This window comes from Lampetra planeri, chromosome 1, assembly GCF_965212315.1.
Source record: "Lampetra planeri chromosome 1, kcLamPlan1.2.h2, whole genome shotgun sequence".
Taxonomy (NCBI): domain Eukaryota; kingdom Metazoa; phylum Chordata; class Hyperoartia; order Petromyzontiformes; family Petromyzontidae; genus Lampetra; species Lampetra planeri.
This window is the reverse complement of record NC_136107.1, coordinates 16,261,341-16,280,675: the sequence shown is the minus strand read 5'-3', so window position 1 is coordinate 16,280,675 and position 19,335 is coordinate 16,261,341. Positions and strand designations below refer to the sequence as shown.

The 19,335-nt window shown below is 38.7% G+C and overlaps 1 protein-coding gene across 1 annotated transcript; it reads left to right on the top strand.

The window, feature by feature from the left end:
• Positions 1 to 235: 235 nt before the first annotated feature.
• Positions 236 to 14,521, top strand: LOC144719032 (solute carrier family 15 member 2-like). Its single transcript, XM_078594769.1, has 23 exons — positions 236 to 370; positions 475 to 518; positions 1,056 to 1,143; positions 1,408 to 1,549; positions 2,553 to 2,645; positions 2,947 to 3,046; positions 3,386 to 3,476; positions 4,145 to 4,222; positions 4,465 to 4,547; positions 5,505 to 5,591; positions 5,720 to 5,809; positions 6,198 to 6,242; positions 6,754 to 6,786; positions 6,926 to 7,014; positions 8,037 to 8,118; positions 9,017 to 9,133; positions 9,679 to 9,843; positions 9,969 to 10,015; positions 10,898 to 11,008; positions 11,953 to 12,034; positions 12,647 to 12,784; positions 13,173 to 13,277; positions 13,727 to 14,521. Exons 1-23 carry the CDS (start codon positions 337 to 339, stop codon positions 13,916 to 13,918), a joined length of 2,136 nt encoding a protein of 711 aa, XP_078450895.1. The 5' UTR covers positions 236 to 336; the 3' UTR covers positions 13,919 to 14,521.
• Positions 14,522 to 19,335: the final 4,814 nt, after the last annotated feature.

The following is a 19,335-nucleotide window of genomic DNA, read 5'->3' as shown; positions in this document are numbered from 1 at the left end:
TTTGAAAGCATTCTCACACTTAAACATACCAAAGTTTTATTGTCAAAGTGTTAATATTTTTCAAAATCCTCTCGTGACTGGCGAGCAATTTCATTCAGTACAAAGGTCCTGTCGGTTGTACTCGTGTGTGGAATTAAGGTGGGTCAAAGTTTTTCAGGAGACCTGTTGGTAAACTTTAAAAAAATATTAACTTTGTGCAAAGGTCACGACGACCATACCCAGCCTCAAGAGAACTTAATTGATTTATAGCATGATAATAAACGTTTGTAAGCGCAGGATTTAAAGAGACTGCAGCGGTTTGTAAACTGCAGAACTTCGGAGACTGCCTCAGCAAATATGGCAAAACTGGAAAAAGAGAACATGGACATAGGTAAACAAATACAATGCTAAATATCTCATTTCCTATTGCAATACATTGATGTGTATCATTTACATGTAAAAAATATAAATTTATGTTTTGTTTCTAAACATTAGCGATGGAAGATGGAAAGAGTTCTGTCCCCAAGAAGAGGGTCAAGGTAAGTGGTTCTTTGCGTGTGGTTTATTCAAGTGCACGGATAATGCTACGCTAAACTTGTCCATCCGTTCAATACAATCGATGTGTGAAACTATTTTAAGATGCGCACGCTACATAATTGTGGATGTACGATATAATGTAAGTGTCGTGTACTAAACACTGAATATGTAGCGTACCGCACTGCACACGGTACTCTTGATATATTTTATACTAATGTTAATGAGTATTATTCTCTAGCCCTTTGGCAACCAAATAATGGATGTCAGTCATGAGGAGGGTCATTTGACCATATTTACCCACGCTGGTCATTGCATGTTGGTGAAAAGGTACGGGGGGAAAAAAACAGGTTCAGATATCACTCACCACTGATGTTAGCCGTAGCTGGGAAGCAAACTCAGGTGGCCAAGGAGCACAGTGGGTTGACCAATGTGCCACGGCATCTTATATTGTATACTCTATATACAAAGCATATAAAGCATATAAATGACACTACATTTTGCACGATAAAAAAATTCAACGCGGTGTTCTCATTTCTTAGACATTCTGCGGCTCCAACTACCCCGTCAGCATTGCCTTCATTGTCGTTAATGAGTTCTGCGAGCGTTTCTCCTACTATGGCATGAAAGGTATTGCAGCAAAATCTGAAAAAAATGTATTACGTTCCACAGTACATTACTTCAATTTATTTTGCTAATTGTTGTTCATGTTAAAATTGCTTTTTATAACCTTTGTGAAATCTTCTCATGTTTTTCTCAAGAATAAACATTTGATTTGAGTATCAGACTTTAAATTGTATTAACACAAAAAAGCAGCGGTTAGGCTGCCATGCACCGATTTTGAAGAGTGTGTGTTCATCGCATATGCAATGTAACATTTTATTTTTATTCTAGCTGTGCTGGTGCTGTACTTCCGTTATTTCCTGCACTGGAATAACAACACAGCCACGTCTGTCTACCATGCCTTCAGCGGACTCTGCTACTTCACACCCGTACTCGGGGCCATCATTGCTGATTCCTGGTTGGGGAAATTTAAGTAAGGGGACACACTGTCAGATTTCAAATCCCATTGTATATATGACGTTATAGTATGCAACGGCGCAAGGAGGCCTTCATCCAGTCGTGGACTGATCAAGGCTAATAATGATGTTCTATTATAGTAGATAATCATCTTCATCGAAAATGTATCCACCGCTGGATGAAGGCCTCCTCAAGTATGTACGCTACGTAATATAATATCTGGCTTTTCGCAGTGGCATAGTGCCTGACTCACAATCAGATGGTTGTGTGTTGAAATTTTATTTGGGTATCAACTCAGCCTAGGATTTAATGATGATAATAATAATGCTGTGGCAATAAACACTGGCCCCTGCTATTCAATATTTATATTTCCTCCACTGGTTCAGCACTGCCGATGGAGACGAGGATCACTCAATAGTCATTTGATGTCTGTTTGACACACGTTATAAATCATAAGGTCAATACTGCAGTCCGATGGGATCGTGTAACCTGTCGCCTGCTAGCATACAACCTACCCACACCGCCATTGATTTATTCACTTGCTATGTTTTCGTATTATTTGGGTCTTTTGGTAAAGTCACGTAGATAGGTTCAAATTAACAATAAAACATGTATTTGAACCTATCTACGTGACTTTACCGAAAGACCCAAAGAATTTGAATTCCTGCAGTCACGAAAGCTGTAAGTCAAGATGTGTTTTAGTACTCTACACTGTACAATATACCACCGCTTTTAATTAGTTTTTATCAGTTAAATTTTTTACGGATTTGTATGTAATACTGTAATGTGTTGCCTTGTTAAACTTTTCACAAATCTAAATTATTTTAAATATGCAAAATGCTATCACATGCTACAGGATCGTTATCAGCCATGATCAATCCACTGCTGTCATATAACAACGAATGTGGCTGTCCATTTAAGGGTATTTGACTTTACGAGTATGTGGGGATGACATTAGACTTGAATCCACTCTGGTCAATGTTTTGAGCACGTTGACTCACTTGGTGATTCTGTTTCAGAACCATCATCTATCTGTCCATAGTCTACGTGCTGGGCCATGTTGTGAAGTCCATTGGTGCTCTACCTGATGTCGGAGGGCACACTGTTCATGTGTGAGTAATTCGTGCTTATTTCTGTATAAAATATTGTATGTTGAACTTATTTCGCACCCTACGTAGTCAACCGTGCTAATCAGAGGTGCGGGAAAGGACAACAAACTAAGCACAAAAAGCAGTTCTAAAGAAATTAGTTTTCAATATAGATGTAAAATTACATTATTCCAGTGGCTTCCTAATATCAGAAGGAAAAGCATTCCAGATGGCCACAGAAGCTTGTCTGAAAAATATTAGAATGTAATCTTAATAGTGATGTGAACATAAAAATATATATAACAATGTGGATGCTGTTTGATAGGGTCTTGGCAATGGTCGGGCTAGGACTCATTGCTCTGGGCACCGGAGGCATCAAACCCTGCGTGGCAGCTTTTGGTGGAGATCAGTTCCAACCAGGCATGGTGAGATTTGCTTTAATTATAGCCACCTATGTAGACATGTGTATAGGTATTATGTAATATAATTATCAATATATCACGTATTAAGAATCAAATGTGACATTTGTTTTGTTCATTTATCTCGTGCCATCAAATTGTGAAATAATTTGTCGCCCCCCTCCCCTCTTGTCTGAGGATTTGCACAGTTATTATTAAATGGTATGTATGCATAATTACGTGTAATTATAGGAGAGATGGTATTTGTCTTTACAAACTAGAAAGAACCAGAATAAACATTGCCTCCTTAGCTTTTGATCTGTTTATTGACTGTGAATGTGTGTGTGCCGTGTGTGTTGTTTACAGGATCATGAGAGAGGAAAGTTTTTCTCCATTTTCTATTTGTCCATCAATGCTGGCAGCCTCATTTCAACCTTTGTCACTCCTATACTGCGAGGTAACTTGGAAACAGTTTGCAATACCTTGTTTTAAAGTTCGTTGGTAACATTGTGTATACACCATAATTAGATTTTATATGTTATCTACCTAAGAGTAATATTTTAAGAACGATGTCTAAAAAAAGAATGACTGATCAATATGTTCAACGCGAGACAGTAGAGTGGTATTCGTTTTACATTGTTTTACTTCACATTAAAATTTTTAATTGATGAAAACAATTATTTAAAAGAATACTTGAAAAAGTATATATATTTTATAAACATATATAAAAATATAAAGACTCATTGATATTTCTATTGCTGGTTCTTAAACCAAATACAGCTATGAATAACACATGTATATCGAGAAAGGTGACATTATGAAAGGAAGTGGTATTTATTTTGCTAACAGAACAAATGTAAAAACAGATAAGTGTATAGCGAACAAACTCTTGTTGCATTAATATAACGTCACAATGTTCTTAAAATAATTGTACTGAATTCGGGTTTTAAATGTACATATTGCTATCACATTTATCATGGGGTCAGTACTACTGCTGTGATATACTAATGTTGCTGTGGTAATAGTTCCAGTCGTTTGTATTTATAATTTTTTCCCTACGTCTATATTGTCCAAGAGGTATTCCCATGTTTTAAAAAGATGTAATTCACATTTGTGTTTGAACAGACGATGTGCAGTGTTTTGGAGCGGACTGCTATGCTCTGGCATTTGGCGTACCTGCCATTCTCATGGTGGTTGCTCTCGGTAAACCTGAACATTTTAAAGCATTGCCGTTTTATTCCAAACAATTCTAATAGCCAATGTTTTTATACGTATAAAAAAGTTAATATTATGCTATTATATAAAATGTATTCTCAATAATGCATTACTGTATTGGTAAGATTATATTATACACAAAAACAACTGTGTGAAGAAGTCCTCTTCAATACATGTTCATGCTTTAAGTATATATTAATGGCAAATGCTGCACTACACTTTCATTTCAGTTGTCTTTATTGGGGGGAGCAGCACCTACACAAAGAATCCACCAGAGGGGAATGTATTGGTCAACGTGAGCAACTGCATTGGGGTGAGTCACCATGCAATGTTATAATCACATTCAAAACCGGAATGCAAAATACTGTTTCGTAGTGTAAAAATGACTTGTTACAAACGCAAAGAATATGCTTCTCGTAGAATACTGCTTTAGAAATTCACCTTATTAAACGGCAGGTATCAAACTCGCTCTTTGCCACATTTCTGACATAATACATATAATGTATCTACTTCATATGATTTTTAAAATATATAATTCACAGCCCTTTGTCCAGCCACTGCTGGAAACAAGCTTCCCCATGCAGTGTATGTCATTGGGGTTGTTTTAGCATATGTCACCACGCTGGTCCGTGTGAGTTGGAGATGGGGGGGGTGGGCGCACGCACGAAATAGTTCAGATATCACTCGCCGACAATATTTGCCGTTGTCGGGAGTTGAACACGGATGACTGCGTCAATGCTTCACAAAGTATATTTGTTTAAAAATGATGCTCCAAAGTTAAATATGCACACATCTTGAATAGGTACATTATTACATTATATTTTTAACTCACTTTTCCAGTTTTTTTATGAATTGATGTTTGAAACAACATCACATCTCATCCATCCCCTTTATAGAGGATGCTGCATCCACACATTTGTAATGGGGTCCTTCTTCTTTTGCCGATTATCTTTTACCAACTCTCAATTTCTAGTGTCTCTTCCACTCCATCAGTCCACCTGTGTTATCTTGTTCATTCCACCTTCAAGTTCTTTCGAATTCCCCATTTTAGATATATAGATGTATACAACAATAAACATTAAATACGCTTTCATTTAAGCAAAGGTCAAATACTGCTTTAAGCTACAGTACTTATACAAAGCCAACCATAATGTTTTTCATATATTTGAAATTTCTCTTTCACAAAAAAAAGTGGAAATTGAATGGTAAAATATTTACAAAAACATGTCTTCACATAAAAGGCTCTTAATATTAATTGTTTCCGGTACAGTTTGCAATCAAGAATCGCTGGAATCACCGGGGCAAGCAGTTTCCCAAGCGAGACCACTGGTTGGACTGGGCAAAAGGAAACTACAATGTAAATAACTCAGCCCTGAATGGTTTGCATTGTTGAAACAAATTATTCTGGAGAAATGTATTTGGATTAAGTGCCATTTCCTCCTTGTGATTAAATAAAATACAATGCATGTAACTTTTTGCGTGTAGGAGGATCTTATCATGGAAGTCAAGATGGTACTCAGGGTCCTTTTCTTATACATCCCGCTGCCAATGTTCTGGGCCCTTTTTGATCAGCAGGTGAGGGTGACCCAACTATCAAGTACCGTACATATAATTGTTTGCTCAATTAACATTCTGTAAATACAAAAAAATCTAGTGCCACAAAATGTCATGAAAAAGAAAACACATTCATAAGACTCTGTTGTAACTTCCATTAAAATAAATGGAATTAAGCTGCTTCATCCCTGATGTTTCAAGATGGTGAAACACAGACATTATTGGACAAAGAAGGGCCTCTGCCAAAAACGTTACCTTTTGTATTTATTCCCTCTTTAGGGCAGTCTTATTGACAAATGTGTTATGTTATTGTTAAATGTGTGTTCATTTTCGAGAATATTAATTTCACCACTGTGGTTACTTATCAGTGAAACAACTAAAAACCCTGTGATTTATAATTTCATCTTAGGGTTCAAGATGGACTCTGCAAGCAACAACCATGACTGGAGACTTTGTAAGAATAAAAAAAAATCACTGCATTTACTCAATACTGACGATACAATATGACTTAGCACGAACATGTTGTGTACATGTAGTAGGGAAATCCTAAAATCAGGCATAGATACGAAATTTAACATGACCAGAATTTTTGGTTGAACCAAAAACCTGAAGGGATGCTACTCATATGCCGTCACTTTCACGCTATTCCACCAAAGTGTTATCACGTGGTATCAGATAACATCATTTATTAGCACAAATACATTTTACATTTGGACATTTACACGTTCATCAACCTGCATTTTTAGATTCCCAAAATAACTTGAAATAAAGGAGGATAGTTGCAGTATATGCATTTTACGTGAATGTCACGAAAGAAGACAATGCAAATTGTTTTTATGGCGTGAAACCATTTCACACACAAAGGATACCTATGCATTAGTTGGCACTTGATATGTTTACATATATGCCCATATGAAATAGTTTAGTCCTGCATATTCATTCAATGTACTTTATTTTACTTTCAGGGTGCCTTTGTTCTGAAGCCTGATCAAATGCAGGTTTGTTTTTCAACTTTCTTAAATAAATAACGTATTTGTTATTTAGGTATGTTGATTTTATGTTAATTTTACATTTTGAACTACATTTTAAGTTTGAACTACATTTTTATTTTGTAATGTTCATTACCTTCTTCCTCAGACAATAAATCCCATCCTAATTCTTGTGCTCATCCCAATCTTTGACGTTGCGATTTATCCACTCATCAAGAAGTGTGGCATCAACTTTAGGTGAGTGAAATACAGTGCAGCACAAACAACTGAAAACCTTGGTCATCCGTTATATGATAACTTGCCAAAGTGAAGTTTGAAATGCCCCATCGACCTGATTTATAGTGCTTTCAATGTATGCACTACAGTATATGTCACAAAGTAACCATGTTGTTACTCACACCACTATCCATAAAAAACGTTTTTGGGTTAAATCGTGTAAATATAAACCCGACACAGCTAATTAGTAAGGTTTGTCACGTAAACAAAACATCCCAATTCATAACTAGTTTAGCACATCGGTGTGTTGGAGCGTAAAATGGACAAAATGTACAATTCGAGTACGACGTTTTGCCAGTAGTTACAACCAGCATCATCAGGCGAACAGCCAGAGTTGTGGAGACATTTTCCTACTTCGGTCTTAAATAGAGGGATATATGTGATGCCTTTGCACCTGATTGGCTCACAATGGATATATTAATTACCTAAACTTACTAAATGGCTCTGTCAGGTGGTGGCGGGTTTAACGACACGTTTATATTACGCGATCTAACCCAAAAACCTCTTATGGATAATATTGGTCGTGAAAGCCTACGTGTTAAACAGACTCACACCACTGTTGGCAGAAGGCCTTCCAACAGGAGCTCTAAAGAACCACTCTAGAGGGCATTTGGCATACTTTCATGCTGGTCAGATATCTCAGAAGAGGTGGGATTCCCTCCCCCCACTTTACCCCATGTGACATGCCAATCAGATAACTGTGGTATAACAAATTATACTGCTGGGTGTACAGAGGTGGGAGATTTAAAGAAAACCTGACTATTTCAACCACTGAGGGAGAACGAAACGACAACCTTTGAATTGCAATTCCATTGTGTTAAGCATTACACCAAGACATCATCCCAACCAAAAATTAACAAGGCATTAATGTCAGGGATCATGGCACAAAAATATAGCAGGTTGTAATTTGTGTACATTTTCAATAGCTGATGTTAAAAAAGTAAATTTCCCATTTTAAAAAGTATGTGTTTCTACCTTTACAGTCCGCTTCGCAGGATGGCAGTGGGTATGATCCTGGCAGCTCTTGCGTTTGTGGCAGCAGCACTGGTGCAATTGGAAATTGATGTATGCCATCTACAGCCGCACAAATCACACAAACTGCTACCCATTGTCATACATAGAAATCCAATTTTACAATTTATAGTACAATGTAGAGTACTTGGTATCGAGTTAAATATAGGTACATGATCTCCCTGCTTATCTGTTGTGATGCTGTCGGGCCAATATCGCAGGTGCTATTATCCACCAGTAATAGGATAAATAGTGCCACGGGTAACTGTAATTTTTGCGGATCCTACAGCTCCTGTGGATAATAGGACTTGCAGGTAATAGGGTTATGGATAAGAGTTCTCCTGTAATGTGCAATTTATGCAAATACCATAGTTTTGCATTTACAATATCTTCTTTACTGGATTAGGGAATATTTTTAGTTTTGCGCGTAGAGTACAGTACGTTACTGTATATATTACCAAAATAGATGAACAGTCAATGTCTCTTCATATATTTGTCTCTTCATGTAAAACATTTGTTTTAAACAACTCATCATCTCCAAGGCCATCTTGGAGTACACTATTTTAGCAGCATTGATTCATTACATTTCCAATACTTTACATTGTCCTTAATGAAATACACTTGAAGCCAAAATTGTTTCAAGTGTGACATTTCAGAAAAAAATATTCGGACTCGGTGTGGAATTTCCGAATACTGTAAATAAAGAACAATTATATATGTAAATCACTTTCTTAATCCACAATCCACTGCTGGATGAGGGCCTTCCCACACTGTAAGTCATGGGTGATATTTGACCATACTTCACCGTGCTGGTCAGTGGGGTTGATGCAGATGGGGTGTATCTACTGTATACAATACATTTTACCACACTGCCCTCTCCTGAAAACATACAATATGATCTCTGTACTATCGTAATGATGTAATTAATACACTGCCATTTCCTTTCAATTAGAAAACACTGCCCGATTTCCCATCATCGGGAGAATTCAGCTTGAGAGTCATCAACGCCGGAGCTCATCCACTGAACATCCAGTTTGAGAATTATGAGTTTGACGTGGCGAATATGTCGGTATGCCTTGTTTTTGGACGTACATTTTGTGTTTGAATTTCCAAATTATTGTACAGATGCTGTGTACAGCCTCGCAATTTTTGGAATCCACATCGTTTGCTTTGTCAAACATACGTGGCTATATTGTAATATTACAAAATTAAATACCAGTACAGCACATTAATGAGTATTAAATAATTTTCTGTATGTGGTATGCTGTTTTATTTAAATGTTTGAATAACAAAACCAACTACAATACTGTATAGAGCTGTATATGGAATGAAGACGACATTTTAATGATTAAATCACAGTACAGGTATACAGTACTTTTAGATGATTGGTATACATCCAGAAAAACAGAGGTAAATTTACATTGACTGAAATATATTGTCCTATAAAAATGTGACAAGAATATAATCTTAATACAAAATTTTAATTGCGTGAAATAAGAATTTAAAATGTAGACAGTTACAGTATGTGGCAATAGTGTGACCCAAGGAATGAAAATACTATGCAGTACTGTACTGTATTTTTTATGCAAAGATATTTACACTGTGTTTTTACAGGCTTCTGTGCACAAATCGTTCAACATTGTGGCGAGAAAACCGTTTGAAATAGTGGCATTTCGAGATGGCACAGAGTTCACCTGTCCCTTTAATGCTGAAGAGAGGGAGTCAATGACTGTAATATTTTATGAAATCCCAGATGAGCTACGCCTTCAATGTAAACAGGTGGGAAATTTATGCCTTCATATACTACACAATGGTATATACATATTACAACCAGAACCTATACTGGAGGACATGAATTAGAAATGTTTTTTTAATGTAATTATGTATTATGCTGTATTTTCCAGGAAAATGATTTAGTCTCAAAACCTGAAGAAGGCATGGCAGCAGTGAGGTAAAACCACGTGTTCGTCTCTGTGGTTTGCACATCATAGTATGTAATGTAGCAATATTTTTTAAATAAACGTTAAGAACAGCACTACTGAATATAAACCGGTATGCACTCGGCAAAAAGCTAATAATTACATTTCATATACACTCTCTGCTTTTCTGAAACAAAAAAGAAACTCCTGTATTGGAACACAGCCAGCCATAAAGGGCCCTGAGACATTATTTCCCTTTTCAAACTTTAATCCCACTATGGGTAGAACCCTGGGACTGTATGTTGGCAATAAAAACTAATATTATTATATGTTAAAATAATGTAATAGTGCATAAAAATCAAATAAAAGTTAAAGGTAATTAACATAATTGCGTATTAAGATGTTTTCATTACAGACTTCCTTTTATCCATGGCCCTATTTCTATTCGTGGTAATCCATGACTTCCCATAAGTCTTTGCAGAATGGCATCTTATTATCTGTTATTTTTGTCACAGATGAGTCGCGCAAAAAAGTCATCCTAAGAGTAACACGTTGCAGATAACCATGCAGATAATAGGATCCACAATATGGGTCCCCCATATTACCGTGGATATGAGGAGTTCTCGTAGTTTCTCAGTGCAGATATTTAATAACAAGTGATGCATACAAGATAAATGGAATTTTTGGTGGAGATTTAAACCATCGTTTGGCCGTTGGACTAAGCTGTCCTATCCCCTCGGCTACAGCACCACCACACAGAAGACAGAATTGTATTTTTCCCTACTTTACATTTGTGGAATAGCATTAGCCCCACCCATGGCTCTCACTTCCCCAGTCCGCTGCATTGTAATCTATTCCATATTTCTGATCCAATTTCTCATTGTATTCTGTGATTTTGTTTTACCTATGTTCAGATTTGTTGGTGGGAACAGCGAAATTAAAACTGTTAATATTGGAACTTACAGTACAGTTAATGTGAGTGGAGACTATAATTTTACAGACTACCAGCTGGTATTTCGTGGAAAGTAAGTAGCCTACTTTTTTCACTTGTACACACAGAGTACAGTTTTAAAATGAATTCTATATTCAAAAACTACTACTTATCAATTTGCATAAGCATTTGGATTCCTGTATAAATATGATATAGTAAACTGTAGAGCAGGGTTTTGCAAATCCCTTTCCTTGTGACCCCTACTACCCAGTCAGGGTATGCCATTCCAAGTTTAACAGCCTTCTTCTGTTCAAATACAAAATGTTACATGGGGAAGCTTGCCATTGAGAATTACAACTTTTGAATGAGGTAATTGGACAGAGAAACATGTGTACATTATAAAAGAGACAAGTTAAAAAATGTAAATTATAATACATTGTCGTACTGTACTGATAATGTACTTTTAAATCAAGCCAATTCATTTTATAGTACGTGTAATGACTTAACACACTTCTCCTGAGATGGCACTTTATTGAAGACACGTTCACTTCACATCAGGCGGAAACCCCACTGCAACAGCCACGAGTCTCCTGCGCATCTCCCTTCTTGATCATTCTCGATCATTCTCGCTGACTGGACGCTCGCTCCACCGGCAGACTCTCCCGACCTCTGTCGTCACCTGACCACGCTCCCTTCTCGATCAATCCCATGGCCACCAGTCCCTTCGCACTCACAACTGATACCCCTGTCATTACCTCCCCTGGCCACTAGTGCATTCGCACTGTTGGCTGACTCCCCTGTTATGACCACCCATGGCCACTAGTCCACTCACAGTGCATGTAGGCTCTACTGTCATTACATATGTATTTGGATCAGCATGATTTGCTGTAATCATTAAAGTTCTGTATGGTATTTATACGGAACTTTGTTTTTATTATATATTTTGTGGCATGAAATTACGTGTTTTTTGGAGATTAGGATGACAATTAAGATATGTAAAGAAAACATGTATAAAATGTATATCGTTTGCATTTTCAGCCATAAAATCATGTCAGAAGGCATTTTTTTAGGAGAGGTTTTTTTGGATTTCGGGGCTGCCTACACAATCCTTTTGAACCCGGTAAGGTCTTGAAACACAACTCTGTAACGTGGTGTATATGAATACAATCCTTTACACGTTACAAGAAAAAATACATTGAGACACCATGTTCCTTTCCAAGCTTGACTAAGAAAAACCAAAGCACATAGGAGCATATAGATATGTTAATACTTCTGTATAAAGTTCTGTACTTTAAAAAATATCCGTAACATTTCAGCTTTAAAATAAAACATCCATATTATAATCCGACTAGGTTACTCTGTGGATGAGTATGCAGCTCTTGATTGGAAGGTTGCAAGTTCAAATCTTGATTGGGGGTTGACTTAGTCCATCATCCCTCCTGAGTGAATAAAGTAGGTACTACTTTGTGGGGAAATCAACGATGGTTAGTCCGATGGATAGACTCTGCTCAAATAGCTTTCACCTGAAAGCTATTTGAGCAGAAAATTATTTTCACTTTTGACTTTAAGATTTTACATATCATTGTCGTTATTGTGGAACATTATGGGGAATCAAAATATAGTCTTCAGATTTCCAAAACATTGCAGAAGGTAAAAAATGCGTAGGATATGTGTAGTCATATATTAATTTGGAATCTTACATTCCATTTCTTGTTTTTTTTGTTTTACCAAGGATGAATTCGGTATCCTAAAGATACAGGATTTGCCAGAAAACTCCATAAACTTAGCTTTGCAGGTTCCCCAGTATGTCCTGCTCACAGCTGCAGAAGTAATGTTTTCAGTTACTGGGCTGGAGTTTTCATACTCGCAGGTAAGTTACAATTTTCATTTACCATGCACACCAATGGTCCACCAGATGTTGTTACGCACCATATTACTGTGTGTAACATGTTTGTCTTCAATATGCATTTGAGTTTTAAGATCATGACTGCATATCCAATATACTCTACTCAACTGTTAATGTAAAAAAAAAAATCATGTGCATATGTTTGTACATACAGTATAACGTTTTAGTTATTGCCATGTGGTAACAATGTTTTGCTTCACGACAACTACTCTTCACATGCGGAATATTTAGCAAAAAGAAACTATCTAAGCTGTTGGGCTTCAGGGTCTGCAATGTTTGAGTATATTTTACGTTTGTGTGTTTTGCATGTACGAATACTACATTAACAAATACACACTCTTGTGCAAACCAGGCACCGACCAGCATGAAGTCGGTGCTGCAGGCAGGTTGGCTTCTCACAGTGGCGTTTGGAAACGTCATTGTACTGATTGTGGCTGAGGGTGCAAATATGGAGCAGGTAGGTTTATTTTGCAGAAAAATGTCAGAATGCCTAAGCTAATGTACAACATAATGTTGCATAAAAAAGCAAATTGTTCGTGCAGTTGCTGGTAAACAATACTGCACCGTTTCACTCCATGTACCGATAGCTTTTACCTGAAAAGACATCAGAGAGCGTAACTATACAACACATCCGCAAAAAACATGCGCAGCAGTGTTACTTAAAATGTGCATATTGTACCAACAGAATCATAATCAGATTTTTTTATACTGTCAGAAATCCGATGAGTTATAAAGCAATTTTTTAACAGATGCCCATTAGATGTCCAACATTTGAACAACACATATTAAGTTCGTAACGACACGTGATGCTGTGTGGCATTTCACTATGAAAGTTATTTGTTTTATTTAACCAACAGTTTACGTTTGAGAAGTAAAATGCGAATGCAATACTTTTGTGTCACTTAGTGGGTGGAGTTCATCCTGTTTGCCTGCCTGCTGTTTGCGGTGTTCATCATATTCTCAATAATGGCGTACTTCTACGTGTACGTGGACCCAAGCAACCTCAAAAACAAAGAAAAGGAAGAAAAGGGAAGCATCATTTCTCTGGACGACTTCAAGCCAATCGCTGCTGAAACTGACAAACAGACCAAGTTATAACCCATGCAAAGGAACACTACTTTGCAAAGAAACACATGTCTGTGTAGCAGAATAAAAAGGGGCTCATAAAAGGCATCAGTACATTTCAATGATATGTTTTGTATTGTATTAAATACAAATTGAGTGGACAGCACTTTTTACCTGATGGTGATCATTTAACTATCGTGCTTTCGAATTTTGTACATTATTGAAGATGATCAAGCAAAAATACTCCACTGTAAAATAAAATCAAATAGACAAAATGTAAAATAACAGACTGTCCTGTACACTGAAATGTAGGAATAAGACAGCATTTATTCAGCATTATCATTCCGATTATAGTATACTGTACTTTTGATAGTACTGCAATTTAAAATGCATACACATGGTGATTTAAAAGAACAATATAGATAATACTATAGATTGCATATTAATTTAAAAAAATTGGTAAACAACACTTTGAAATCGTACGTTAAGATTATATTGATTAAACGTGTTTTATTTTTTCCATGTTTTGAAAATGTAAAATTATTCAACTCAATGTTAAGTACATCTGACGTCTGTTTAGATGTTTAAAATTGTATGTTTTGTAACGGAAATGTAAATAAATCAATTTGAAATGTGTCGAGTATAATGTGAGTGCGAACTATATACACTTTACAGTGTATATAATTCAACGTTTACTAACTTTGCATGCAAAATTACTTGAGTAAAATATCAACCGGTTGGAGTATTGGCACAGTGAGATATAAAACTGGTGACCTAAGTTGTTTCTTAGCCACGGATAACATTGGCAAATTATATCTAAACTGGTCCTGGGCACCCGTTCATAAAATCACCAGCATAGTAAAGCGTGGCCACACGACCTCCATGGCCAACACTGTGGAGAAGCCTTCATCCAACATGAGATTGACAAAAAAATTAACCCGTAAAAACAAAGTTTTTCACTATAAATCCTTTATATATGCGTGGCATCGGTTTTATTTTATTATTCATTTCTGTTTTTCTTGAGTAAGAGTTTCATTTTTATCACATTGGAATTTTAAATAAAATATTAATTTCTTTTTTCATAAAAAGTGGAAAATTTTGGAAACATTTTTTCACGAAAATAAATTGTCACGCACAACGAGTCTGTGTGCAAAATGTCAGCTCGATTGGATCACGGGAAGTGGGTTAAAAAACGACCGAAAGATTTGCACGGTCGTAAGCGCGCAGGCAAGCAAACAAGTGAACTTAATATAAAGGATTTAATAAAGGATTTAAAAATGGTCGTAATTACACTTGAACTCCTAAATCTGCAGTGATAAGGGGATGGGGTTTTGTAGATCCTGTATTCCACAACTCACTGTGGCTTTATTCCAGAAATGTATACTAACACATTGTTGAGTTTTTAGCTGTGCGACTCAACTTAACTAAGCACTCCAATAAACTAGGAAAAACATTGTGATTTTCTTTTTAAAACCCAAATGGACTAAACTATCATGGGGTCTATACACAGTAATTTTAGTGTTATTTTAGAATTGAAATTAAAAGCAGATTTCGTTTCCCAGTCAGCAGACTATGTGAGCACTGATAGTCTGTTACCAATTTTTATTTCCGTTTCCATTTTGCTTTCTGTATGATGGGAATGAAAAAAATCATTAACATTTTTAGCCAGCCTCCAAAAACCCTAGAAAATTCTCACATAGTTTATGATTACACCCCCCCCCACCCCACGGGCTCCGGGAGTTGATGTGACTCGCAGGGTAGTCATTCATTTTAGAATTTGCGTATTTTTGGACAAAGGATTATTAGAGTTCTACTGTAATTTAAAATCTCGACAACTGTTAAAGTTGATAGTTGGCACTAAAAGCTAGTGCTACTCAGGAAAGAGGGAATACAGTAGACTCTCGATTAACCACGTGCGGTTTATCCGATTTGCGGACTAACCGTGCACCTGAGATTTTAACAAATTAATAACTCATGGATTTTCCTTTAAGCCCAAATTAATTATACAAAAAACTGTTATGAATTGTTATTCTTGGAAATGTTTCTTATAATTCACGTGCTTAAATCGAACAAATATGTGCTCCGGTTAATCCGAAATTCACATGATCGCCTGTACAGTACAATAGTTACATATATTTACAACAGTAGGTAGAGTTTGATTTGAATTTTCGTGGATCTTCTATCCACTGAGTGGGTGGATTCTTCTGCGCGGGAGCAGGAAAGTGTTATCACTGAGCACGCACATCGATCAGTCGATCATTAGTTTTTGGCATAGATATTTGTGGAAATTTTTATTTTTGGATTATCCGCGATTTTTAATTATCCGCGGCCTTCCTCCCCCTCATTAGCGCAGATAATCGAGAGTCTACTCTATATGCATGTAATAAAGGACTCTCTCTCAGATGTCGATCTCCGTTGTCCTTTATTGGGTTCGTAGAATCTCGATACCACGGCGTCTCGCTCAGGCCCGCGTCCCACTCAACGACCTCTCCACAGCCCTCGGCTGCTCCGTTATGCAGTCTCCCTGCTGCTCCAATATGCAGTCTCCCTGCTGCCCCGTCAGGCAATCCTTGCAGCCACACCGCTGCCCCGCTATCTAGCGTCACTGCTGCCCCTTACACAGCTAGCCTCTCACTGCCCCGTTAGCTCTCTTCGTCTGACACCGATGGCTGTCGGTGTCGACGTCTCCCACCGCGTGGCGACCGCGCCACTCTCTCCGTCTTGCCCAGCGTGGCCTCCTCGTATTTCACTCCGTCTCAACTCTCCCTTCCCCTTCCGGTTCTCTCCCTAAATCCTCTCCCCCACGTGACCCTAACTCCACCCACTCCCCACGTGACCCAGACTCCACCCCCCTTCAATCCTTGCTCGCATTACATGCATATGAAGAGGGAAGCAGATGTCCCTTAACTTTACAAATTTTGTAATGGGGCCCCCCCTCCCGGGGCCCCCCCTCCCACCATTTAAAACTGTCCATTCATAAGTTGAACCCGCCAAAACCAGTGACCCCCCACTTGGTTACTAAACATAAGCCATGCAAGTTACTCTAACCCAATATCAACATCACAGTACAGCCAACCCTTCCCTCTCACGGATTCAGCTATCGCTAATAGCCGAGCCCATCATGCCCCTGTGTCTCGGCCATTCGCGGTCGACTGTGAGATCCCTGTATGCATCGTAAGTCTACTTTTGGCGATGATGCTGCCGCGGAAGAACACACACACGTGCCATTTTTTCTTCGTCTTGTCGCCCAAGCGGTCCATAGTGGGTCCCAATTTACGTGTTGCCAGCCTCCAGTGAGGCTCAGCCGCACAATTTTTCTCCCTGAAGTGTAATACGTATACAGTATTGTACACCATTACATTTGTAATGCGAGCAAGGACAGGGTCACGTGAGTGTGGGCGGAGTCAGGGTCACGTGCGGAGGAGGAGGAGTCAGGGTCACGTGAGGGGGAGGATATAAGGGGAGAACCGGAAGGGGATCGGGAGTGGAGACAGAATAGAGAAGGGAGAAGCCACGCGGCGTGCTGGCGAGGAGTGGCGCGATTGCCACGAGGCAGGAGTCACGGCACCGTCGGCCAGCGGTGTTCGTGGAGCAGCGGGGGTGTCTGCAGAGTGTGCGGGAGCACACGGAGCAGCAGGGTGGCTGCTGGGTGTGCGGAGTCACACGGAGCAGCAAGGGGGCTGCGGAGTGTGCGGAGCACACGAGCAGCGGGGTGGCTGCAGAGAGAGAGAGCAGGAGCGGAGGACTCAGACGACGTGCGGAGGCACAAGGCGGAGAAGGTGCGGGTCGGAGCGGAGACATCGCGGGGTGCGAGCAAGAACCAAATAAAGGACACGGAGAACAACATCGGCTGAGAGTCCTTTATTACACATCGTTTTAATTCTATACATTTACTGTACAAGTTATATTTAACACTAGAAAACAGCAATCATATACAATAAAATGCTTCCTGTTTAATGTTTGGCTTGATGTAGGGTAACATAAAACAGGGGTGTCGTATTACGAAACGTGAACCAAACGTAAGTTTTCCCATTTTCCTTTGAGTTTGCGGACCGTGGATTTGCCCAGCAAACCCAATAAGTGTTTCTAGATTTGAAGCTTTCGTGACTGCAAGGATTCATACTCTTAGCTCTTTCGGTAAAGTCACGTAGGTAAAAAATGAAATTAAAATAAAACAATAAAAAAACATCACGACGTTTCGGAGGCAACACAAGTCTCCGTCATCAGGTGGGACCGTCACAGCCAGATTAGCTGCATCAAGTGAGGGAGGGATTCAAGGTGTAAGCTCTTAAGTACCAGTTAAGGGAGGAGGGGGGGAGGGGCTTATCAGAATGTGGTAGCCAATTAATGGAAAGTATCGGGAGGGGGGGGGGGCTAACAGAGGGACGGGGTACTCGTGGTCGAGGTCAAGGACGTGTTTGTGCGCAAGTCACTGTGGATGTACATAATAGGAAAGGAAAGAAAATGCCCATGTTTATACCAATGTTGGCTGACAATAAAGAGAGTACTGTTAAACGTTAGGGATGTTAACACTCGGTAAAGTAAAATAGTGCCTGTCAGATAAGATGGTCCAACAATGTGTAATTACATCTTTTTTGCATGGTTAATAACATCTTTCCAATGATTACAAAGTTTGTACCCTTCATCACGATTGAAATTATGTCTGTGTTTGTATATCTGAATGGCTTCGTGTACAAACCTTTGATGGTAGCCAGAGGGTTTGCAGAGCACCTTAGTCTCGGAGAAAACAATCTCATGAGAGCCCACCGCGTTGTAGCAATGATCGGCAACGGCGGAAGACTCAATTTTGCCGTGTTTCAAATCTGACTTGTGCTCGCGGACACGATCTGAGACATGACGTTTCGTTTCCCCAATGTAACAGTCACCACAGCTGCAACTCAGTTTATAGACTCCAGGGTATTGCAAGTCAGGGATGACAACCTTCACAGATGGAATTAGATCACGGATTTTATGTACTGTACTGAATCGGACTTGGATCTTATGTTTGTTTAAAATTTTGGAGATCTTTTTGGTCACGCCTGCTATGTATGGTAACGTGACAGTTTTGATCGGAGTTTCAAGTGGCTGTTTCTGTATAGTGGGAGAAACAGCTTGGCGGATGGTGCGTTCAGAGTATCCGTTCATCCTGAGGGCCCGATGTACATGTCTCAATTCACTGGCCAGGTGGTGTTGGTCAGAAATGCCATGAGCTCTGTGGTATAGCGTTTTGATGAGAAAATTATTTTGAGATGGGTGGTGGTGGGAATACGGTTTCAAGTAGGAATCTGTGTGGGTGGCTTTCCTGTAGACAGAATGTCCCAAGGATCCGTCAGGTCTCCTCTCAAACAGAATATCTAAGAATGGTAGTTTGCCATCTTTCTCCACTTCCATGGTGAATCTGATGGATGGATGTCTGGAATTGATGTGGTCCAAGAAGTGGTTCAATGCTG